At 48.8% G+C, this 24798-nt stretch overlaps 1 protein-coding gene across 1 annotated transcript in view; it reads left to right on the forward strand.

Annotated features, from left to right (window-relative positions):
* The window catches only part of NRG2 (neuregulin 2), a 152007-nt gene that overhangs the window by 94352 nt on the left and 32857 nt on the right, over positions 1 to 24798 (forward strand). Inside the window, exons 2-3 of the mRNA XM_062502048.1 lie at positions 1971 to 2142; positions 14084 to 14202. Coding sequence (XP_062358032.1) covers positions 1971 to 2142; positions 14084 to 14202 — 291 coding nt within the window. The remainder of the gene's footprint in view (positions 1 to 1970; positions 2143 to 14083; positions 14203 to 24798) is intronic.

The raw sequence follows: 24798 nt of genomic DNA on the forward strand, positions 1-24798 counted from the left end.
CATGACACCTCGGATTTTCACAGAAGTCCTAAAATCTGGTGAAATCTGAGATAATTTCTGGTCAGAAGTCTCTGTTTGTGCCAAAGCACGGTGACCTGGGAAGCAGTGAGAGATGTCAGTGCGCAGCCTGCAACTTGTACTGTCCCTGTCCCATTAGAATCATGAAATGGTTTGGGTTGAATCCACCTTAAAAAACCTTAAAACTCACCTCACTCCCACCCCCTGCCATGGACAGGGACATCTGCAACTATCCCAGGTTGCTCCAAGCCCCATCCAACCTGGTCTTGGATGCTTCCAGGGATCCAGGGGCAGCCACAGCTGCTGTGGGCAAGCTTTGCAAGGTCTGATGTGCCTGGAACCAGCCCTGCCACGTTACCCACCCACAGCCCTGGGCTTGCCTTTCAGTCACTGTGAGCATTGCTTGGCTAATTCCTGTTACCCTGAACTGTCCCATTTCTATCCATGTTGGGATCCTTTTGATTAAGGACAATTTAGCTTCTCATTCCCATGAGGAATATGAGAGCCCTGAGAGCTTCCTGCCACAGGAGTATATTCCTGATGGTCGCTGTGCTTTTTATTATTTCATGTAAGATCCTTTTTAGTGAGAACAGTCTTTAAATACTATCAACCTGCACTAACTTAGCTTGGCATGAGGAACTAGAGGAGGCATACAAAGGTCTGTAAAACAGTGATGAAACACATCCAGTCCCTCTGCCTTTGAGTGCTCTGTCATTTCGAAAGATCAGAATGCACATAGCAATTAGCAGGTGGTTTGTGCATATGAGAAAGAGGAAATTCCTGATCTGTAACACATCTCAGACAAGGGGAAACCATTGGTACCAATATTCTTAAGGCAAAACCAGCTAGTTGCTGTTTCCTTCTTTAAGGTTAACACTGAGAAAGAAAAGGGAGCTACAAGAGTGCAGAGCTGTCAGCTGAAAGAAAAATTGCAAGCCTGATAGTCCTTTCTTGTCAGGTTTAATATGAAGCTTGGCAGAGATTGATAAGAAGCGTCTCCCTCTCTGTCTGATGCTCCAGGTGCATGGTAAAAATCACCTCCTGAAACACCCTCATGCAGAGCCAGGCTCCAGACGGGGAAGGCTGCTGGCCAGCCTGACACTGATGGCATCAAACCATTTTAAATACCTGTTCTTTCACTCCTTGCAGCCTGAAGAAGGGCTGTTCCTCCCTTTCTCACCCCTTACACATGCAGGTTTTTCTTGCAGCCCCTCTCAGTGGCTATTGCTCTGCTGATGTTGAGCTGAAAAAGGTCTTTGCATCAGAGATGAAGCATCTGGGGCACAGGGGCCTGCTCCCTGTGACCTGCCTCTGCTCCATCTGCAGTAAAACATTCTGGCTGGGGCTGTGGGATTGGCAGCACGCCCGTGGCAGCCACAGAGGTCGTGTAGGTGTTGGCAATCTTCAGCAGCCATGGCAAGGAGCAGGGGAAAAATAGTGTCTGAAGAGCTTGAGCTCAAGTGTGGTGGAGAGCCTGGAGAGCTCAGCAAACCTCTGCAGGGACAGGAGACACAGGGTCCTGCCTGCATGGGTAGGGCTGCTCTGGAACCATCAGATCTGGTCATGTGGAGCCTCCAGAGCCAGGGGCTCCCTCTCTTCCCCATGTGGATATTCCTGACTCCATGCTCCTTTATTGACAATGAGAGGGATGGGGACATTGAATGGTGATGAGAATCCATTTTTTACTGAGAACTACGTGTGCTTTTATACCATTTACAGGAAGGCATGCAATATTTTACTACAATCATCTAGTTAACCATCTCATAGTTTGCATTACCCATTTCCACACTCCTTCCCTGTGTGCTGTTTTCCCTGGGCAGCCCCTCTCCACCATCTCATAGCAGTGGAGCAGGCATGAGAGCAGGAGCTTGGCCCAGGGGAGGGGGCTCGGGGGGCTCCTGCACAGCTCTGAAAGGGGCAGGTTTCACAGTGTCCCCTTTCTCTTTCCGTAGCTGTTCCTCCCAAACTGAAGAAACTGAAAAGCCCAAATGTTCATGTGGGTGAGAAGATTTCCCTGAAATGTGAGGCGACTGCTGGAAACCCTCAGCCATCCTACAAATGGTTTAAAGATGGGAAAGAGCTGAAGAAGAGCAAAGACATCCGGATCAAGTATGGGAATGGGAAGTAAGTATGACACAGGGCTGCTCTGCCTCTGCTCACTCAGTGATGGGGACGTCTGGCTGGAGGTGCTGCTGTGCTCCCCAAGTCACTGCTGAGCAGCACTGAGGACTCCCTCAGAGCCACAGGACCATGCTCAGCCCAGCTGCCATGCCCAGGAGAGCGAGTGAGATCCCCAGTGTTGTCAGAGAGGAGTGGGCAGAGGAGCACGGCATGCACAGGGACGATGTTGGGTCTGTAGGTGGGCTGTCCTGGGGTCAGGGAGGTGTTGGATACCTGAGACAGGTGTGCTGTGGCTTTGGAAGACAAGGCTTTCCCTGGTGGGCAGCTCAGGCTGTCCGGGGTGGCTCCTGCTCTGTGATTAGGGGGTTGAATACAGAAGGTTCCCAAACCCAGCAGTGGCCCCAACACTCACCAGCAGGGCTGTGGGAGGAATTGGTTTGTTCCCTCCTGAATTTGGGTGGTCACAGAAGCATCTAAAGCCACTGAAAAATCACAGAATGACAAATTAGGGCTGGAAGTGACCTCTGGAGATCATCCAGTCCAACCCCCCTGCCAAGGCAGGGTCACCTGGAGCAGAAACCTGTCCAGGTAGGGCTGGAATGTCTTCAGAGAGGGACACTCCACACCCTCCCTGGGCAGCTGTTGCAGTGTTGTGCCACCCTCATTGTAAAGAAGTTCTTCCTGATGTTGAGATGTAGCTTTTCATGGTTTAGTTTATGGCCATTGCTCCTTGTCCTGTCACTGGGCACCACTGAAAAATCTGGCACCATCCTCTGATACCCCTTGGAGATATTTATATGCATTAATGAGATCCCTTCTCAGTCGTCTCTACATGGAGCAGGGCTGAGATGCAAAAGTGCCTCTCAACACTGATCAGTGGTGACAGTCACCTGCAGAGACCTTGTCTTGTGCAAATCCTTTAATCTGTCCACCCAGGGCAAATTCCCTCACATCTGCCCCAAAGTCCCCACCCAGCAAAGCTCTCAGGTGGCCCTCAGTGACTGCCACCCTCAGGACCACCTCATTCATGCAGTGCTAAAACACCTGGGGGAAGGCCCCAGTGACCAAGCTAAAGGGTCCTCACTGGGAATGGATTTAAATGAATCCATGTTGATACTTCTCAAGGCCCAATATTTACATATGATGTATCGTAAAATTATTCCATAGTCATGACTCTGCTTGCATTCACACATCCTGACCTAGCCAGCCACAGTCAGCTTGCAGCTGCCTGACCCCTTGGAAAATTTGATACTAATTCTTTGCTAACATAGGTTCTGGTTGTGTGAATAAAAGCTCATTATGGACTTGATAAAGTAGCAGTTTTTAAAATTAAAAGCCACTACAAATCAGTTAGAAAAGTCAGTCAGTGCTTGAATGGGGCGTTGCCAATTGCTCTAATTTAATTTCAGTCCTGTTGGGTTTGGTTCCAGAGTCACACCCAGGATGGCTGACCTCTTTTGTAATAATTCCAGGACTTGTGGCTATTTTGTGATGAGGCAGTGAGGTGGTCAGTGGATCCAGGATAACTGGGTGCTGTCTGCTCAGGAAGGGCAGTCTGGGCTCGCAGGCAGCAGAGACAGGGCAGAGCTGTGCCTGCCTCCCTCCTCTGCTGCCCTCATTGTTTTTGGTGGCCCTCGTCACTCTGGTGGCCTTGGTTGTGTAGCAGTGGCTGCTGGGGCTGGGATGCCCTGGAGAAGTGTCTGCAGTAGCTCTGTAGCCAGACGTGGCAATCCTGCCTGTCCAGCCCTGTGATCTGATGGGGATGTTGGGGAGCAACTACTCTCAGAGCTAGAGATCAACCAGCCCCAGAGCAGACGCCCAGCTTGGGATCCTCCCACAGCACTTCCCTGCCGTGCTCCCAGTTATCCCAGTCCTTCCTCGCCTCCTGGCACCCCGTGTCCAGCACAAAGCTGTGACAGGTTGGCATCCCACCCCCAGCCATGCAGGAGGGACATGCAGTCCCTGGGCCAGGACAGAAACAAATGGAATGAATTTGGTCCCCTTTCCTCAGGACACTGCTGTCAAGACAGAATTTTGCATTTACCAGTTTCCACGGCAACACGTTGCCTCTCCAGTGAGATGCTAAAGATGTGTGGTGCTGAAAGGGCTTCCTGCTGGCAAAATAAGCCCAAGGATAAACATTTTAAGGACAGCTGAGCACCTGCCTCCTCCAGTGTCTGAGACTCCTTCAGCAGCAAAGGTGTGATCCCAAAGCATCCCCAGAATCGCTTCCCATTCCAGCTTCTGCTCCCTGCTGCCACTAAAATGTGCCTGTCTTGTGTTGGGACCAGGTTATGGAGACTGGACTCAAGCATCTGTTGAGCAGAAACAAAAGGCAATGGCTTCAAGCTGTGCCAAGGGGGGTTTGGATATTAGGGAAAACATCTTCACTGAAATGGTGGTCAGGCATTGGAACAGGCTACCCAGGGAAGTGGTGGAAGTGTTCAAAAAATTTGTAGATGTGTCACCTGGGGACAAGGTTTATTGGTGGCCTTGGCAGTGCTGGGGGAATGGTTGGACTGGGTGATCTCAGAGGGCTTTTCCAACCAAAATGATTCTGTCATTCTGTGGGACAGTTCTGAGACAATTACTCCTCAGTGAGCATTTGCCCGTTGTTTAGCAGTGCAGGAACAATTTTGCCAGAGGATCTGGCTGGATCTGGCATTCCCACCTCTGTCCCCTGCACCGGGTTTGCTGCACCCCAGAGCTGAACACCTCGAGGCAGAGTGTCCGCTGGCACTGGACCTGCCTCTCTCTGGTCTTGACTGCAAGGAACAAACACTGAAAAACTGCTCAGAGCAGGCTGAGGGTTGAGGGAGCCCTCATGACTTCGATGTCTTCATCATGCAGCTGGTGGGCCCAAGTTTAGTGGAGGGAGATGTGATATGGTAGATCATCACTTCCAGCATCTTGGGAGGGGACTCCAGGAAAGGATAAGCATCCCGAACTGTAAATCTCTGACAAGAGATCTTATTCTATAATGATTGTTTTAAGAATAATGGGATTTATACATCTGGCTCCACTCAGAGATAACACTGGTCTCCAGGTAATCCTCTGCGCTTCCTTTCAGTTCAGAGTGGGGATTTCAGAGGGCCAGAAATGGAGCACTGGGGAGGGACCTTCACAGGGAAAGTACACGAGGCAAAAAAACTTCTCAGGCTGTGCAGGACCTGGCCAGGTGCACAGGATCATTTCTTTAGAAGTGTAATCCAAAGACCTAATAGAGTTTTCTTCTGGAGCCAGGCAAAAGGAGCCCTGCAGCAAAGGGATGCCCATAGTGTTTGCCCTGACCCTGTGAGGCCCTGGCAGAGCTGAAATCTGTCTCCAGCTCTGAGATCTTTAGCATGCAGAGGTTTAGGGTGGGAGACAAGAACATGGTTGCCCTCTATGATTCATTCCTGGCTTTCCTCCCCGTGTGTTTAAAGAGCCTTGAGGTTTCTGACTAGAAAGTATGACTGAAGCACTTTGTTTTTTGTGATCAGGTTTTTGTCTGATCTCTAGAACAGGGGAATCTCTTTCAAAATAAGGGATGTATATGTTGTAAGGAGGAGAGGAGCACTTAACTGCATGTCAGCTCTTCAGCTTTGCCATCAATCATTTTCCCTCTTCTTTTTAAACTTACTGGCAAAACTTCTGGTGCCATCAGGCAAAGGAGTCAGGGGTTTTTTTGTTTTTTTGGTTTTTTTTTCCAGTGGATATTTGCTGGAGGGAGGGGAACAATCCTGATTCCTTCTTTCTGAACTTCATGTTCCATCTGTAATTAGTGACAGGCTGGGGCAAGCCTGGCTTGCACGAAGGGGAAACCTCTTTAAGGTGGAAGAAATTATTGGCTGGAATTTTATCTCCATCTCCATTTAAATAAAACACAGTTAATGGGGAACCCAGAGGAATTACCCAGAAAGAATTGCCTGTGGTACTGGAAGTACAGCCTAGTGAATGGCCATCCCCCCAAGCTCCCAAAGTGATGCCATTTTTGGCTGAGAGTGTCTGAGGTCTGATTGAGGCTGCTGGCTCCCAAGAAGTTCAGGTTGGGCTTTGATTTTCTGGCTATCCTGGCAAATGATCAGCTGTGGAGGAAGCCAAGGGAGTTTTTGCTTGTGGAGGTGTAGGGAACCTTCCCCTCTTGAGGTCATGCTCAAGGCTCAGCCTGGGACCTGCAGCTGTTCAGCTGGAGCCCAGGAGCCTGGTAGTCCCCGAGCTGTGCCTGTCATTACAGCCCTTTCCCTTTGTGTGCTCTGCTACCAAGGGACACTGCTGGGGTGATGAAGTAGGCATATCATTAGACTGGAGAGGGCTGGCAGTTCAGTTTGGGACAGGCTGACCATATGACATCCCTTGGGAGTAGTGTCCTACTTTCAGTATCACCAGGAATCCCTATTGTTAGCCTGTAAGTGGAGCCAAGGGATACCCTCCTCTCCTGTTTCTGTACAGTAGTCCCTCAGGCGATGCCACTTGAGCAGATTCATTGCTGGGGTCTTCCTTGTAAGGCTCCCAGTTGTAGATTATTCCCCACCCACAATGAATGGGGCTGTGGTCTTCCCTGTACAGCTCACTGCACTGGAATGAAGGCAAAAAAAAAAAAAAATAATGCCAAAGCAGCAGGGGAAAGAGAGTGCCAATAAAGATAAATGATTTCCTAATTGAGCCTGGAGACAAGGAGGGGCAAAGAGGACTGTTGAAGCCTTGTGGGAGCCAGAGTGAACTCAAGCAGGCTATACCACCACTCTGGCAGGGGTCTTCGGGCTGACATTTTTAAACAAAGGAAAAAACTCATTTGACAATGGATCTTGCAAGAGCAATTCCAGATGCCTTGAAGCAAAGACTCTTCTCAAGCACCGGTGTTGTTATAATCACCAGGGGAGCTGCTGCCTTGCTAACTCTCACGATGTCATTATAAGTCTCCGATATTTGGGATTTGGTTTTAGCTGCTGAAGGCACTTTATTGGAGGGGGGTGTGAAGGAGAGCATCTCCTTTGTTTGTTTGCTTGTTGTTTTAGAGGAGATGATGGACATCATCTTGGCCAATGCACCTGGGACTGAACCAGGGAATTTGAGAACTGAAAGGAGAAGCAGTTGGGTCTTGAGCTCAAACAATCCACAAACTTTGCAAGTCGGGGCTCCTGAGAGATTCAGGGAATGGACATTTAATCAAACTTGACTGCATTATAGTTGCTAACAAGTCACGGTCAGTTGCTGGGCTGCTTCAGCTGATGGGCTCTGCAAACTTAGAGGTGGAAGGAGTTTTATGTGCCTGAAATTTTGTGTGGTTTTCCCAGCCATGTTGGCTGCTTACAAAAACAAAATAAAAATCTCTCTCTACAGACCTTCGCCCACTGCGGTTGCAAAATGTCACAGATTAGGTCGAGGTCCTCACTGAGACACGAGCTGAAATCCCATTCATCCTGTTTCAGTTAAAATGTTTTACCTTTGGGGAGGAGGGCTGGGGTGAGGGCTGGGGCTGCTGGCAGCTCACCCAGCACAGCACATCACAGACCTGCAGGGATGAATTTGCCACGGAGCAGATGCTGTTGAGGATCTATGACATGTACCAGCTGCAGAAAAAAAATGCCCTGGGGAGAAAAGAATGACATGAGGAGACCCAAAACTTTATCTAGATCTCCTGCACACCCTGTGTATGACCACGGTGGTGTTTCACAGAGGTTTTGAGCAGTTGTTCCCTGCCCATGTGAAGGTGCCATCCCTTTCCCATGATCTCTGCTCCCCAAAATGCTTTGTCCTGGTATCAGTATTTGCAGCCTGGCTCAGCTCTTCTCCATTGCTGAGCTCTGTCCCATGACAGCTGCTCTTGCTATGGCACCTCCCTCTCCTCCTTGATTCTTTGTAACTAATGTGCTTTTGCCTTCCTCCCCACTTCCCTGAAGTTTTGGTCCTGCCTCTGGTTTGCCCAGCATATCAACCTCCACCTAATATGTGATCCACTTCCAAACTAGGACCTCTGTGCCTTCTCCTCAGCAGCACTGGCCATCTTTTCCCTCCCTGCCCCAGAACCAGCTCATGGTTTGGTTGCTGAGGTGGTGACACCTGGGCACCCCAAAGAGCCTTGTCTCTCTATTGAGGTCACACACACTCTTTGGGATAGAGGCGGATCTGTTCCACATTTGGTGCTGGGAAGTCCTTGGCTCTTGGGACACTCCTCCTGTATGAGATCACAGGAAGCAAGGAAAGAACCTGCTGGGAGCTGGCCTCAGATCACTGCTCCAGGACCTACATTTCCTTGAAGATATTAAAATCCTGGCACTGGGGTTGGAGGAAACATTCATAGAATGGTTCAATTGCCTTGAATTCCAGGAGAAGTAATACAAAGGACCTGGCAATGACCGTGTCTGTGCATCAGCTGGAGCCCAAAACAAAGCTTTTACTCATTTATTGATGTCACACCCTGGCAGGTGCCACAGCCTGGCCCGGTACAGAGACCAGCAGCACACAGGGATTTGCCTCTCAGCAGAGCCACAAAGTCCACTCCAGGCACTGGTGTGGTTGTGTGTCACTACCTCTGCTGCCCCACACCTCTTCCATTGCCAGAACAGTCTGGCTGCGTTTGAGCCTGGATGGGGTTGCACAAGTGACCCTGCTCTTTGGAGTGTACTTATCGATCCTCTCCCTTCTTGTTGACACTGCCCGACCCAGAAGTAACTGGCCCTCACTCTGAGACCAGTGTCAGTGTCAGCTCTGCAGAGTGAGGACTGGGCGAGTCTTCCTCTTAAAATCAGCCTGTCCCAAGCCTGGGCACAGAGAGACCACAGCACTGCTGAGCAGAGAAGGGGCAAATCTGCTTTTCAGGTTAGAACAGCACTTTAATGTTGGGGAACAGGGGTAGGCGAGAGCAGGTAGAGTGGGTCAAGGGATGGTTGGTCCTGTCTGGGCACTGCAAGGACATTACCTGTCTCCCACCACTCCAGAAGGTCATGCACAGAGCGGGTCAGGTGATGGTGTGAGGGGAGGAAGGGAGATAGAGAAGGGATGATGGCCAAGCTGAAAACTCCTAACCTTCCTGTCCTTACCCCTCTCATTCGATTGCTTTGCTTGAGGGCTTTTCTGTCCCTTCTCCCATTTGCTCTTTCTGTAGCTGATACTGAGCTGGCCAGATGATGCTCTGGAGCAGACAGCACAGGACACTTGTTTTCCTCAAGCACTGCAAGCACAGGCGTCCTGCCCAGCTCTGCTGTGCTCTGTTGAGCACAGCTGGAAGGCAGGGAGGAGATCAGGGGGGCTGTGCAAGGCAGAGGATGCTCCTGGCTGCTCCTGCCCTGCTGGACAAAGGGGCTTTGCCACGGCCATCTCCACACTGCCCTTGCATTGCAGTGATTCCCTCTCCCTGAATTTATCACACTGAGTGCTGGGGACGATGAATGTGTTCCCCAGAGCCCCTGCCCCAGCCACTGGGGCTGCCCAGCGTTTGATGGCTGCTGGACAGCACTTGTGGTTTGTGAGCTGGATATCCTGAATCTTCTTGCCAATGATTAATCTGCTCTTTCAGGGCAAAAGCAGCTCGGTGAGAGTGCCAGGGCAGCACGTAGGTACCAATTAAATCTCTGGCAGGATGCAAGCAGCACACGTTACAGCAATTGCTGGCACTCCTGCTCTCAGCAATGCCAGTGTGCTTCCTGCAAGCAGAGGGGAAGGGAGTTAATGGGTGACCACAGGAGGGCACCCAGGGTGTCCTTTGCGAGGGTCATGTTTGGGAATTTCCTTTTCCTAGGATTTCAGGTGTGTTTACTATGTGCAGTGCTCTTCATTGTCAGTTTTGGGGCCAGATATGGGGGTAGTATCCAAGTTGTCTTCATCAGCTTATTCCTTGACTTCTTTGTTACTTACGTGTTACTTACCCTATTTTTAGAAGACTAATAAAATACCACAACAGTAGTAATCATAGAGCTATTCTTGTCCAGAACGATGCAGAAGTGGCAGAACTCACACAGGGGACACGGAATCCTCAGTGTAGGTGTCCCAGAGGCAGCTCATGGCAGCTGCTCTCCTGATCCCATGCTCTGACATGAATGGCCTGGTGAGGAGATGACCTGGGAGGATGGCCCCATTTCCACTTGGCAGTAGGTAAGAGGGGGAAAGACGATTCAAGCTTGACCAAAGTGCTGGTGGGAACATGACTGCTGTCATGAGAAGTTCCTCCTTGGCTCAGATGCAGGGCCTGTTTCTTCTCCTCTCACTGCACTGGAGGCCTCAGGGCTTGAGCTCACATTTAGATGTCTAAATTACAGCTGATGAGGACACCCTTCCCAGCCAGAATTTGCCAGGATCTTTGTGTAGGTCCTGGCCAAGGGCTGATCTCCCTGTTTCCCATTGTAGTCTGGAGATTGGCACTGAACAGGGTGATTTACTCATCCCTCCAAACTGCCCTCTGGGGGACTCTTTTCTCTTGGCCAGAAAGGTATTTTGGGGGATCTTCTTTTGGCCAGGCTGAAGGTCTCCTTGTGAATCCTATCCCTCAGAGCTTGCAGACAGCATATTCCCCGTGGCTCATCCCTCCACTGGCACTACAGGAGATAATTAGTGCGTGGCTAAGTCATATGTGCTGAGGGTCAGGGAAGACAATGGGGCAGATTTCCCCCGGAGTAAAGAGATGTCAACAGAGTTGCACTGCAGCGAAATGATGAGATCTGTCAGTGACCCTGGCCCTTTCACTGAGCAAACAGCCCGGGGCAGTGCCTTCCTCCAGAAGAATGGCATCGTCTGGCAGCCAGGCACCCTTGTGAACGCACACGTAGGGCTCTCCCAGCGCCTGCTGTCCCCAGGAGACACTGCCCAGGAGCCTCCATGCCCAGCTCCTGCGCTCTGTGTACCTCCTTAGAGGCCACTCCTTGGTGTGTCTGTAAAATCAACCCATGGGAGAACAAAGTACCTGCCCTTGGGGACAGCAGGGGGAAGAGCTCTGAAACTCTGATTTGCAAAGGAGTTTTGTGGTATTTCATGAGACAGTAAAATAGAACAAAACCAGACTGGTCACCTTTGTCACACACAGATCAGGTGAGGACTTGTCCCTTTGACCTCCTTCAGCTCAGTTCTTCCAGTGCATAGGCATTACCCATGTTAATCAAAAGGCCTGTAGTTAGTGCTGTGAAGCAAGGTATCTCTCTGGCTGTTCCAATGCTTCTTGGAATAGGGAAATTCTCTTCACTCCACATGAAAGCTGGTCCATATCTCCAACCTTCACCTCCTTTCCTCTGAGTCTGTCACCAGCAGATTATGCAGCACAGTGTGGAGACCAAGAGGGGCAACACTGTTGGCCTATGAAAAGCAAGAAAAAGCTCTTGATTTTTCAAGGGGATCTTAAAGTCCAAATTGTGATGGCAAAATATTAGCTCTTTTGGCAGTACAAGTCTTGTGCATTAAAACAAAGTAATCCCCTTTGGTTTCACCTTGATGTTGCCATGCTCCAAATACCAACATCACTCTTTATTCTGTTTATATTCCTCTCCAGTTGCAGGTAAAAGACCAAATGTGTCTCACAGTGTTGTTGGAGCTGGGCCCTTTTGTGCCACTAGTAACTCCCTAATTCATATCTTTGGAACTTAACCCCCTTATCTGTAAAAGATCACGTACTTAGGTAATATCCTAATGCAGTAGTGGATTTTCCCAGTTGCTCCACCTGGTGAAATGTGCTGTAGATTGAGATTGCCATGAAACCAATTGTCATTAGAACATCTGTGCTGTGGCAGCTGAAGGCAGCATGTCCATTGACACTCTCAGCTCTGCCCTGGCAGAGAGCCCCAGCGTGCTGATGTGCCAGCGTGGTGTTTTCTATGGACTCTGAGTTAGAGCCTCGCTCTTCCAAGCTGCTTTCAGCATGTACTGCCTGCATTGCAGCCTGTCTGAGAGCTGCTTTGTAAAACAAATGGTGTATTCTGGCACAGAGGGTTGAGACAGCTGGGAGAAAGTAATGGCTGGGCTGGGAGCAATCTTGGAGTCGCATTCTGGAGCCATCTCGCCCTTTTGATGAGCATTTCCACACCTTCCTCTATGGGGGGAGTGGGGAACATGCTCCTGAACAAGGTGCTGCAGCCCAGCAGAGCCCAAGCCCCCCACCCAAGCACCCAGCAAGGGGCAGGAACCAACAGCCACAGGGCGGCAACAGGCACTGGATGTCCTTAAATGTCCTTAAATGCCTCTCCCTTGTGTATTACCTGACTCCTGAGGCAGCACAGCAGTGAGAGCCACGATGCCCAGGGCTGCTTAGACTGTAAGAGACTTGAGGACATTCAAAGAAGGGTGTTGTGCTGGGAGTGAAGGAAGAACCAACCCTCTTATTTAGGCTCCCATGTTGGAATGTGTTGGCCCAAGCCCCTGCACAAACGGGTTAGGGGAGACCTACAGTTAGAGGGATTCAAGAGGTCTGTGCATTCTGTCAACATTCATTTAAAAATTGCTCCACATGTGGCCCCAGCTCATGCAATTGAACACTTGACCGCATCCTGTAAAACAGGGCAGCGCCTGTTTCCTGGGACCTCTACCAAGTCGTCTCCAAGTGCTTTTAATTTACTAATATAACTAGTGAGATGTTCCTGCTGTGTCCTTGCGCCGTGCCTCCCAGGAGAACAGCTTGTCAGGGTGTTAAAAAGATGCCAGTGTGCTTCTGTGAAGAGCTTCCTATGGACAATGATTTGCACAGCCCAAAGAAAAGTCCTTCTTGGATGACACGTGTAACACTGCAACTATGTCCAAGGCTAATGATTATGTTCCACATAAATGGAATTATATTTGCCTTCAGCAACATCGGCCACTGGGACCTCTTTCTAAAGCTGGCAGCGCTTCCAAGTCTCTAAATAAAGTGACACAGACCTGAGGTAAAAGCTTGGGGTAGAAAGCCCACGGAGATGTTCTCATGAGAAGAGCAGACAGGGTGGGTTTGGGTAAGATGGCTAAAATGGAAGAAAATGTAGTGAACGAGAGGGTCTCATGTGGGAGTCCCACTGAGGTCTCATGAGTGGCACTCAGCGTGTGTTGAAGGCTCCTATAGATCCCTGTTAAACTGGGCAACAAAAGGTTTTGCCTGTTAGTCAGAGCCATCCCAGAGAATGAGTCATAGCCAGTGGGAAAGGCAATGCTCCTTCCCGCAGCGCTGCAGAGCTCTGCCGCAGAGCTGCTCCCTCTGCCATGGAGGAGCAGCACAGCTGGGAGGTGGCACAGCTGGGAGGTGGCACAGCTGGGAGGTGGCACGGGCTGGGAGGTGTCACGGGCTGGGACGTGATACAGGCAGTCATCACACCCACCCTCTCCTGCTCTTTCCAGGCACTGGTGAGACTCGTACGTGCCGCTCAGCCACACGTCTATAGTCCACTGGAGCGTGTATTTGGGGGACACAAGGGGCTTGCCCTTTTTGTAGGTCCAGATGAAGCTGCCAGTGATATGTGCAGGGCAAGCCCCGGGGACTGGATGTACAGGCTGGAGAGGGATTGAGTCCTCCCGGGTGTTTGTGCTGAGTGTGTGGCACTGCTGAGCACAGCCAGGGAGCACTGAGTGCTCAGCATCCCTGCTGAGGAAGGTGCAGAACAGACATCTCCTCTCCACATCTCTGTCTGGCAGGCAGATCCCACTGTCTGTCAGTAAAGTGGTTTTTTTTCCAGTGTGTGTGTGTGTATGTGTGTGTGTGTGTGTGTGTGTGTGTGCTGGGACTCTTGGCCTCAACCCCTCACGAGACTTTCTGTGTGAATGAGAGCAGGTGTCAGACCAAACCACACAACACGCTCAGAGCAGTGGGTTCAGAGGGAGATGTCCACCTAAGAAACCCTGGGAAGGGACTTGTCCAATTCCTACCCAGGCTCGAGTGCCTATTCAGCCTGCAAGGTCAGGCAGCCCATCCTGTTAAGCAGGGGTGACCCTCAGGCAGCAGCCCAGGGCCAGGAATGGTTGTCACTTCCTGAGGTCGGTCAGCAATCGAGTAAGAAATGTCTGCTGTACTTTTTAACAGAAAGATTTCCAGACTGCAGTTCAACAAGGTGAAGCTTGAAGATGCTGGGGAGTACAGCTGCGAAGCGGAGAACGTTTTAGGGAAAGACACCGCAAAAGGCAGCCTGAATGTGAAAAGTGGTAAGTGAAGAAGCCAGCAAATGTCTCGAGCTGTCTGCCATTCCACAGAAAGGTTCTGCACATGGTCTGTCTTGTATTTTGTTTCATGCTTTCAGGATATCGAGTAAAACGATCTTGAGAGATAAGAAAAATGCAGCTTAGCATAAATGTTTATCTTTGTTATCTGTCACTGGCAATGTGGTTAATTTACATTTTAAATAAACTTACAGTCTATGTATTTTTTTAAAAAAGGGGTAAGGAGGAAAGAAAGCTGGTGGGCTTGATGTTTTCATTTTTTAAAGAATTTCTGAGGAGCAAAACTCACCAGAAGACAAGTAATTAGACCATAGCTTTGTGATGAGTGAAGTTGCTTCTGGTTTTCATCCTAGAATGTGTGCTCCATCTCTTAGAGCTCAGCGGATGGAGTCTGAGGTTAGGTGGTTTTATTATTATCTTGGTCATAATAATTATATTGCTTAACACTATGGTTTGGATGCACCCTCCGGCTCAGAAAGTCCCTACAGTGGCTGCCAGAAGCTGGGAGGGCACAACCAGGGAGGGGGTGACTGTATTTCCTAAGCTCTTCCTCCTGCCATTCACAACGGGCACTGCGGCAGCCTGGGCTTTGAGCACTGGGCTCTGGCTCTGGGCTTTGCTGGGATGGAAATTTTTGTTCTCTCACCAGCCTTAACCCAGTGTGAGGCAAGGTAGTTTTCTCTTGCTGCTTTCTGGCAGTATTTGCTCTCTTAACCTCAGCGTGTTTGCCATCCTGAATCTTTTGTTCTGTGAAGCTGAGTGTTACACAGCCTCCCCCTTAGTTATCCTGCCTGTTCAGTCCCAGTGCTGGCAGAGTCTAGAGGAAGGCCACCCATGCTCACACCTCCCTGCCTTCATCCTCCATGTCTGTGGACTCAGCCCTGCTGCTCTGCTGGGTTTATTTCTAATTGTGATAGGAAAGGTGTCCTGAGTAACAAACTGAGGCAGTGCTCTTCTGATTTTTTTCCCCCAGCTCACTCTCTGGCTGTCCCACACGGCATAAACTGCTCCTGTTTAATGGGAGCTGCATGTGCAACCTCCTTTCCCTGTGTGCAGCCATCAGAACCCTGTCTGCCTCCTCTGCTGCCCCTTCCCCATCACCAGCACCCCTCTCTCCAGAGGAGTGTGGTTGAGCAGCGCCTGCTGCAAGGCTCTGACCTGCACACCATGATTGCCAAACAAGGGGGTATTTAAATACACCAACACAATGTGTGCAACATAAACAGGCTTAAACACTTAAAGCTGTTAATTTTGTTCTTTTCTGCTAGCTTTTGCATCTTCTTCTTGTAGCTCAAGTTCTCAGGCATTATTAATTGCAGTAACTTTTTATAGTCAGCGCTATTCCTTTCAACTCGATTTAATTCCCTCATGAATTTTGCTATCAATCATAATAATGGGCAATATTATCAAAAGAAAGCAGGAAATTGAGAATTAGAAGATACTAGGTATTGGCAATTGGATGTGCCAGGTAAATGCACATCTGGGGGACTGCAAGGAAGTCACACTGTGTGGCAAGGACCACTCACAGCAAGGATGGGCTCACACGTGAGCTGCCCAGAAATGTGCTAAGACCTGAAAAACCATGAAAGACACACAAAGATCTCGCTGTGGATCTGGTGAATTCCCTGCCTGGATGAATCCATGTTCTCAGCTGCCTTGCCACTGTGCCCTTGGCTCTCTGCTCAGCTGCAGGCACACCTTGCTGCTGTTTGCAGAGCACCTGTCAGGACAGCAGGGCCAGCTGTAGCCCCCTGCAAAGGCACCCGAGGTCACGGTGATGCCTGGAGGCTTTTCTGGCACTGTTATCCCTTTGCATTTTTTTCCTCTTTTCCCTGGAGCTACCCAGAGTTAAGTAGCCTTCCCCAGTATGCAGGCAGGAGCTGTCCTGGAGTATTCCTCTCCCCTTACTGCTGGCCCTTCTTGGGGTCTTGTGAGCTTTCCTCACTTCTACAAGCTCCCTTCTTCTGTGATATCTTTCAGTAGAAAACTCCTCAGGGCATCTGAGCCTACACCACGTGTGTTGTCCCCTGTTTCTTCTCCTCCAGGCTCTTCAACACTGATCCTCCTGTGGCTTCCAAAGTGCTCTTTGCTCTATTCCAGTACCACTTTTCAGTTTCAGAAAAGCAGCTTCTCACCCATACAGATCTGTTGCAAGTCACCAAAACCACCACATCTTTAGAGAGAAAGAGAGTGGCTGCAGAGCAGAGACAGGCATTAGAAAATGCCCATCAGCCAAACCCCCACCTCATCCCTCCTCTACAATTCCAGTATTTCCACAAAACTCCCAGCTCAGAAATAAATGCTTTTGCATTGAGAATCTTTGTGAGGGTGTTTATTTCTGAAGAAATGTTTTTGGACTTAGTCAAAATATACTGTGCTTTGGTTGCATTGCGGATTTATATGACTTTAAAGTATATTAGATGCTTTCTTAGAAAAATGTCCCATTTCCCAGTTCTCATTATTGAATAGTCTAATGTTGATATCACATGGCTGTGAGGGCACAGGTGAGATGTGACTGTTTCAGATTCTGTTTATTCATCAGAAAATTTCTGATGGCATCTCCTCAACTGCCCAGTCCCTGATTAAATACTGCAGAAAAAAAGATCAAGTTGTACAAAAAATTCTTTCTTCTTTTAGTTTTTTTGTGGTGGTCCCACCCCTGTCTCTGGCAGGCAGGCTCTTGGGGCTTTCTCCTTTGTGCTTCCACAGGGTGTGAGGGACTTTTCCAAAGGTGCTGCTGCTGCCAGTGGGGTTGAGTAGAGCTGGTGTCTGTGGGCATTGGGATTCCCAGTGTCCTGGTTAAAAAAGAGGAAATCACTACCCGTGCTTGTCTCCCCTATGGCCTGGGGCCCTGGTCTTCATCTGTTTCATGTTCCTCCACCTCTTGTACGAGCATTAATTTGTGCTGCAGAACTTCACATACTCGTGGGATGGAGGCTCTTCAGAAAATCCCACCTTTTCTTTAACTTCCCATTTTCCCCACTATCACGTCCTGCCATCCCATCTTGGCATTCTTGTGGCCATCAGGGCTCAGAAAACCTCCCGCAGTTTTTGCTCATCTCCTGCCAGGTGAGCCCTGAGCCATTTCTGCCTCTTTGTCGTGACACGAGGCCCTTCACAGAGAGGGGACATCGTGCCCTGTGCCATCCCCTGTGGGGACACTCCTTGTCCTGCCTCTGTCACCCCAATGCCCTGCCCTAAACCAGCACTAACACCTTACAGCCCCCAGCCTGTGCCCCCCAGCAGCACCTGCCCCTCTGCTCCTCCCCACACTTGCTAAGCCCACCCTGCTCTGCTCAAAAGAGATATTTTGTTCACTACTTTCTTACCTTAATTTCCCCAGGAACAACGAAAGCACCACAAGTCTTACCAGCCTCAGAAACTAAAATAGTTGTTATGGAAGAAGAGTGTAAGTACCTCTCCCCCACTCCCCCCATACAGCTGCTTTCCCCTAATTTGTTTGTTATTATGAGACATTTTGCATAAATGCTTTATTGCCTCCTGGAATCTTCTTTAATTACTCCTTCTGTCTGATTTTTCCCAAAGCCACTGATCTTTCTTTCCCTAGATCTTTAAAAGAAATCTGATTTATGTTGCTGGTGTCTATCTTGGAGAGGGAGAATTTGATAACTACTGCAATGGCAGCTTGAAGAACTTGCTACTTAAAATTGCAATTGAAGTTTCAGCATTCCCAGCTATTTCAGCATAGGAATTATTGATACTTTCAGGATGTACTTGTTATGGCCTTTGATTTAACAGGGTTTTCTTTTATTGCTTTGTTTTTGTTTTTGTGTTTGGGTTTGGGTGTTTTGTTGTTTGTTTTTTTTTTGAGGACAGTTTATAAAACAAAAACAAGATGTAGGAAGTACAAGGAAAAAAGGCATGAGCCTTCTAAGCATAGTAATAAGGAAATTGCAGAAAATCCATCCATGCCCTGCCATCCCATTTTTTCTGAGTCTTCAGAAAGCAAGAACAGATTTCCCCAAATGCTTAATTTGATTTAATGTGGCTGAAATTCTTTTTAGCATTCCCTCCTAGTCAGTTGTCCCCAAAGCAGTAGAAAAGGGGCACAGAGCAATAAAAATCAAGGAAGGGATACAAGTGTAGATTAGAATCCTGGTGCTTGGATGTTGGCTCAGCAATTTGTGCTGGAGGGGGTTATGTCTGTGTCAGGGGGTCTCTCCCCCGTGGGAGCTCACCAGGATCCTGGCAAAAGCCCTGGGAAGCCAGGACCAGGCAGTGATTTTGGGATCTGTGCTGCGTTTCTATCCCAGCTGCAGATGCCCAGAGCTGAGAGCACAGCTGGCTGTGCCTCACTGTTGGCAATCCTGCTCCGCAGATTTTATGGGGATGTTTCCTCCTTTGAAAGCTGAGTCTTTTATCTTTTAAAAAGAAATCTGATTGCAGCCACAGCGGGCACTGGCCAGGTATTCTTTAAAAGCTTTTCTGATTAGAAAACTGCACTTAAAATGTGCTCTCGTGTAGTGCTTAGCCTTGCACTGCACTAGAGACACCAAGCTGAGATACAGCATCATTAATGCCATGGCCACACCATCCTTCCCCAGGATTTTTTCCTTTGTTTTCACCAGAAGAGACCCATGCTACTTATTTGCATCACATTAGATAAATGCTATTTTCTTAAAAGCCAAATCTCAGAAAGGAAACACAGAAATTTCCCCTTTTGGAAAACTTCTTTCCTCTGTGGGTCATCACTGTTTTGTTCTTTTTCTCTAATGATGGGAAGAGATGGCAAAGTCCCCAGAGTTAAAGTTGTAACTCACTTTTTCTTTCACATTCCTTTTTTACAATGTCTCCCAAGTGTTATCTGAATAACTCAGAGTCTAGCTGATTTTTGTGGTGATTGATGTTGTATCATAGAATTGCACATGCGTACAGCATATGGGGAGGTGGTGAAGGTGTTGTGAGGTGAGATGATCTGGACAGCAGACAAGTATCTCATTCTTGTAAAAATCTTGCATTTCTTTTCAATATCTGCATTCAGAATCACCTGTAGGTTGTTCCACTCTTGTTGTTTCACTGAAATCTTGTCAATCACTTGCTGGATTTTAAACACCGATGCCCCCAGTACCTGGGGTGTGAATAGCATGAGGTTCCACGTGGTGCAGTAGCCTCATTCATGGTGAAAACCTGTTAAATGAGACGCTTTGTTTTGTGCTTGTCACGGGCTAAGGCTGTGCAGTTGGGTGGTCACAGTGGCTCAGCTCACAGGCAAGAACTTGCAGGGATGTGGTAACTTGATCGTGCGCCCTGCTGCAGAGAGAAAGGTCCTTTATGCTCATTTCAACATCCAGAGATCTCAGAATGGTAACGTGATCCTGTCACGGTGCAGTTTGAGGCAGCTAAACGAGGTTCAGGAGTCTGTGGCTATGGACATGGTGGGTAAACAGGACAGGAACCAATGTCGACATTTAGACTTCTGATGGAGGTAGAAATGGAAGGAGCAATCTGGAGAGCATTCTGAGATGGAAGGTTTATGCCAGAAAAAGGTAGTAAAACCCTCTGAAAGTTTAATTAAAAAAAGGTAAGATAACGTTTGAAGTCTCTGAGAAGGTCAGGTAATCCCTTATGCCTGTTTTCTGTTGAGTTCTCCTCTAGTTCCTTCCCTTGACTTCACCAAGCAGGTGAAGCCCTGAGGGCAAGGAGAGGACACAGGCCAGGTGGAGGAAGCGTGGTTTGGACACTGTCAGGATATGGGGAGATGTGCCAGCAGTGGGCAGGGGCTCCAAACCAACATGTGGATCCTTTCAGCTGCTCACCTGGACTCTGCTTGTTCTCCTTGCTTACTCTTTAGCTGGGGGAGTGCCTGGGTGAGTGCTTTATCAGCCTCTGTGGGCTGTCAGTGCCCTTGGCTGAGGGTGCTCTGCAGCAGAGAGAGGCTCAGGGTCACAGGAGAAGGTGAAACTGGGAGAAAGAGCAGAACAGGCAGTGCTGACCTGTGCTGGGAGTAAAAGGATTGAGGGGTTAGACGAAGTACCTGAATGAAAGCTAGGCTATCTGAGTTTACTTTTGGGGCCTTTATTTCATCTTCTGGGGATCACAAACCCTCTCTAGAGTCCCTCTAAGACCCCTGTGGAAGGGTAGCTGAAACAATCCTTTTTTCTCCAGTTAAGTCTAGCTCTCCACACACTGGTTTGGGTCCACAGATTTCATAGCTGTCATCTTAGTGATGCCATTGGACTGTTTGCAGCCTCATTGGTGTAGGCTTATTGAGGCAATCCCTCTCCAGTTTAATCCCTTCTCTGATGCCTGGCATGGCTGGGTGTTGGAAATTTTCTCCTCACTTTGTCTCTGCCAGGTGAGCTCAGCCTGATGGACCAGTGCGATTGCAATGGCTGTGTGGTGGTTTGTGGGTTACACAGGAACATGTGCCACTTGGATATGGTTCCGTTGCCTGGAAAGGCTGAGCTGGAGCAGAGACCAGGCAGAGCAAAAGGAATAAAATCAGTATTTATTGAAAGGATCCACCTTGGGCAGTGCAAGAGCCCGGCCGGGGCTACACCCAAATCAAATCCAAGGTGGATCCTGGTCACGAGTTTTACACTTTTATAAGTTTTGGTTCACCTCCATATTGGGGTCCATTATCCAAGCACAGCCCCAGGCTGTGAAGTCTCAGCCCCCTGCCTTGCCCCCTTTCCCTCGCTGTTGTTTCTGCTCTTTGGGTACCAGCTGTCCTTGATTCTCCAGCTGGGAAGGAATTGTTTTGTCTGACTCCCCTGTGAAGAGAGCTCACCAACACCTAATATGAAGTTTCAGAGTCGCACACTACGCAGCAGAGATTCTGAAAAATATAAAAGCTAAAACCTAGTGCATCAGTTCAACCAACCCCCCCAAACCTGCTCTCAAATCCAATCTGACATGGCCTTTACTGGGTGCCTGTGGCAGACCTGTCTGTGAATTGGCTGGTCAGTCCCTGACCCCTCCAGCCTGAGGCCACTGAGCTCTCCTGGAGCTACCAGAGCTGCAGATGTGAGCATGTTGCTCCGGGTTTGGAGCTGAAGGGTGTCCAGCCAGCCCAGAGCAAGGGCTGAGCAGACAGAAAACCAGCCCTGTGAACAGAGCATTTTCAATACCAGACTAAAAATAAGTCCTGGCGTGGTCTCTGCTCAGATAATTTTAGCCCCATTGCTGGAGGTGTGGTTGTAATTGAGCAGAACCTGCACGCACGCAGGCACGGAACCTTGAGGTGAACGTGGCGATCTCACTGCCAGAGTGCAGAGAGCTGTGTGGTGCCTGGCAGCTGCCAGATCCTGCTCCTTTCTCATTTTGCACACTGTGTATTTTTAAAGTAGTCACACAGCTGCCACTCGAGGTGTGGTGTAGAGACAGGCAGTGACTCCAAAGGCAAAGAGGGGCAGGATGAAGTGTGGAGTGGGAGCTGATGTCCCCTGGGAGCACTGAGGCTGAGCCCAGCCTTTAGAACTGGGCTCTGGACCAGGGGATCTGCTCTTCTGGCTCCATCCTGGGATCCTGGTGTGTTGCTTCATTTGCTTCACTTCTTGGGCTTCAGCTACCCTGCCCGCGAAGCTTTCATGCTGGCATTGGCTCTGTGAAAGGATTTTTAGGTTGCTGAACAAATCCCCTCATTGAAGTATCATGTTGCTGCTATTACAATTGATGATGGGGATTTGGGAAAATGAAATGCTGCACTGCTGTCATGTGCATTTTCAGACCCCTGTGGTAGAGAAGAGCATAGGAAGGGCTCCCTTGTAAAGCTGCAGAGATCATTCCAGGGGAGCAACTAGAAGCTTGGCAATAACACAGGACTTTGCCCCTGCAATAACTGCTTGTCCCATGGAAACAGGCAGCCCCTGAGTGCTCAGAAACCTTTAAACTTTTTTCTTAGTGAAGCCCCTGAGCGGTGCACATGGGAGAGGTGGGGAATGCAACCTGTGCTGTTTTGATCAGCAGCATCTGATGCTCCAAGATGAGTGTCTTGCAGTCTGGTGTTTGTATCTTGGGATGAACTCCTAGTCTGCAGCTATTGATCCTAATGATCCCCTCAGGAACTGGAAACATGATTCCAGCAGGATCTATTTCAATGAAATTCGGGGGTAAATATTTGGTCATTTCCAAAGGAATAAACACACAGGAGCAGAATTTTTATGACCTCCAGTGTCCTCAGTCTGCTGTCAGCCAAGCCCCAGTGTGCACAGGCCCTTCTGATTTTATGTACAGATAGCAGCAGGGAGCATCCAGACTCTGCTCAGGTTTATTGTGAGAGGAGGTGTTGTATCAGACACACAGAAATCTGCCACAGAGGGAATGGTGAGGATCACCAGCCCCTCCATGTATTCATCAGTGTAAATCATGGACTTAGCGTGGCTCATGCCAGGATTACAGTGCTCCAACCAAGGAATATATTGGCCAGACACCTTCTCATCCATGTTCTTCTAACAAGCAGTTGGATGAACTCTGTTGAGAGTAATCTCAGCCATTCTGTGTTTTATCAGTAAGTACATGAGGCATATACAGAGCAGGCAATCTGTATACACTCCCCAACCAGCTGAGTTCATCTGTCTAAGTGAATGTCTAAATATTGAGAGAATAAAGTGTCTGTAGTCTATGAACCCACCAGCCAAAGTTATTTATAAAGAAGAAAAGGAGCGACAAAACCATTGCTGTCTCCCTGCTCTCCTCGACAGTAGCTGTAGTTCATGAAAAATTAACTATAATTTATAGTCCAAGCTGCATTAATTAACTCTTTGCAGGGGGAGTATTTCACCAGACTTCTGAGAACAGGCTGGTGAGCTGCCTGCAAAGGTGAAATGACGTGCATGGCAGGAATTGTGTAAGAATCCCTGCACAATCATTAATGTCCTTTCTGCGTAGATGGCTTGTGTGAAGGGAAGTCCACCTGGCACAGTCACTGCCCCTGGCTCTCTTCTCTGTTGCCCTGTCATTGATGATAGTCCAGAATAACTGAGGCATGTGGTAGAAAACAGACTCTCTGAATGACTCCAGTGCTCTGAATCTCTCATGTGTTTATGCTGCTCTGTCCTCACTGGCTGGGGCAGCAACAATGAGACGTGGCTGCAGATCATTCACAAACACATCATCAAGAGGCAGCCCTCTTTTCCCTGTCCTCACCGCCTTACTCCCCTCTTTTCTTCGCCTCCTTATTCCCCTCTCTTTGTCTTCACCTCCTCCCTCCCTCCCTCCTGCTTTGTTCTCAGTCCTGGGGCTGAAGACCAGCTGGAGGTCCGACCTGCTGATGGGTGAGGAGTGCCAGCCTTTCTCTCACCCTGCAGGGGTTTTGTGACCACTTTGCCACTGTGTGTCACCCACTGGTCAAAAGGAAATGTCACCACTTGCTTGCCTCATGCACGCTCCTGGTTTTCTGTTTTTAATTTAAGTACCTGGGGAGGTTCTTGGTACATGACTGGTGCTCCTGCACAACACCCTCATCACATCCCACTGCCTTCATGAGTCCTGTTCCACTCTGCTACCATCCAAAACTGCTCCCTTGCTTATTCAGTTCTCCACTCATCACAGCAATTTCACAACTTTCCAAGTCATTTGGGATAGATGGAGTTGTGTTGGAGGCTGAATGAACGACTTATTCTGCCACACCAGACAGTGGGGGGTAGAATCTGCCTGGTGTTGTACAGCAGTTAATGTGAAATAGCTGTGGGAAGTAATTTCTGGATCACCAGGCACAGCTGTGTAGTGTTTGGCACAAAGGTGAAAGTACCTGCAGGGCTCTAAATAAACTGTGTGTGAGGTTCACTTTACCAATGTCCAACATCCAAGATGACTCTGGACCAGGCATGCAGTTGTTAAAGTATTTGCAGTGGCCCAGGCTGATGGGGAATAGAGATAAACACAAAGTAACTTGTGAATCTGGGAATTACCCCACTAGTGTGGTGAAAACCCACTGAAATCTCCCTTGGCATCATGCTTTGAGGTGCTCGTGTGGGATCTGCAGCCACATGGTGTCAGTGGCCACGCTGCAGCACAGGCACAGTTAACATTTTCTAAGTGAGACATTTTGCTTCCCTTTATCCTCTCACTAGAGCTTGGCAGGTCTCTCCATCCTTTCTCCCTAAATAGTTGCTCTCATGAATGTAAAGCCCCAGCTGCAGCAATATCCCAGGGTGACCGGGAACCTTGGAAGGCTCTAGACTGCCACACAGCAGTGAGATTTCAGGGTTATAAGAGAGAAAGCAGGTCTGTATTCAGTACATCAAACCTCAAAAAGAAAGAAAAAATAGGAATTCCTGTGACTGGAATAAATATCCCATAAATACCATGTGTGCAGTATGGTCTCACTATTTCCAAAGAGAAAAACAGAACCAGGGATGACCCAAAAAAATAGATTGTTGCTTCCCAGCTAGGGAAGGAGATGCTGGCTGTGACTGTAATGTCACAGTTAGCACAGGGGAAACAAGTAGGGGCAATAACTAGTTTTTTCTAATACAAGAGCAAGGAAAGGGCAGATGAAAAGAATTAAAATGGAGATGTGGCCTTACATGCTGTGTGCACAGCACTGGAGCTCTTGTCACAAATATTATGGATGCTACAAGATTAGATTTGTCCAAACATCAACTAAACGTTGGTGGA

Source organism: Cinclus cinclus, chromosome 14, assembly GCF_963662255.1.
Source record: "Cinclus cinclus chromosome 14, bCinCin1.1, whole genome shotgun sequence".
Classification (NCBI taxonomy): Eukaryota; Metazoa; Chordata; class Aves; order Passeriformes; family Cinclidae; genus Cinclus; species Cinclus cinclus.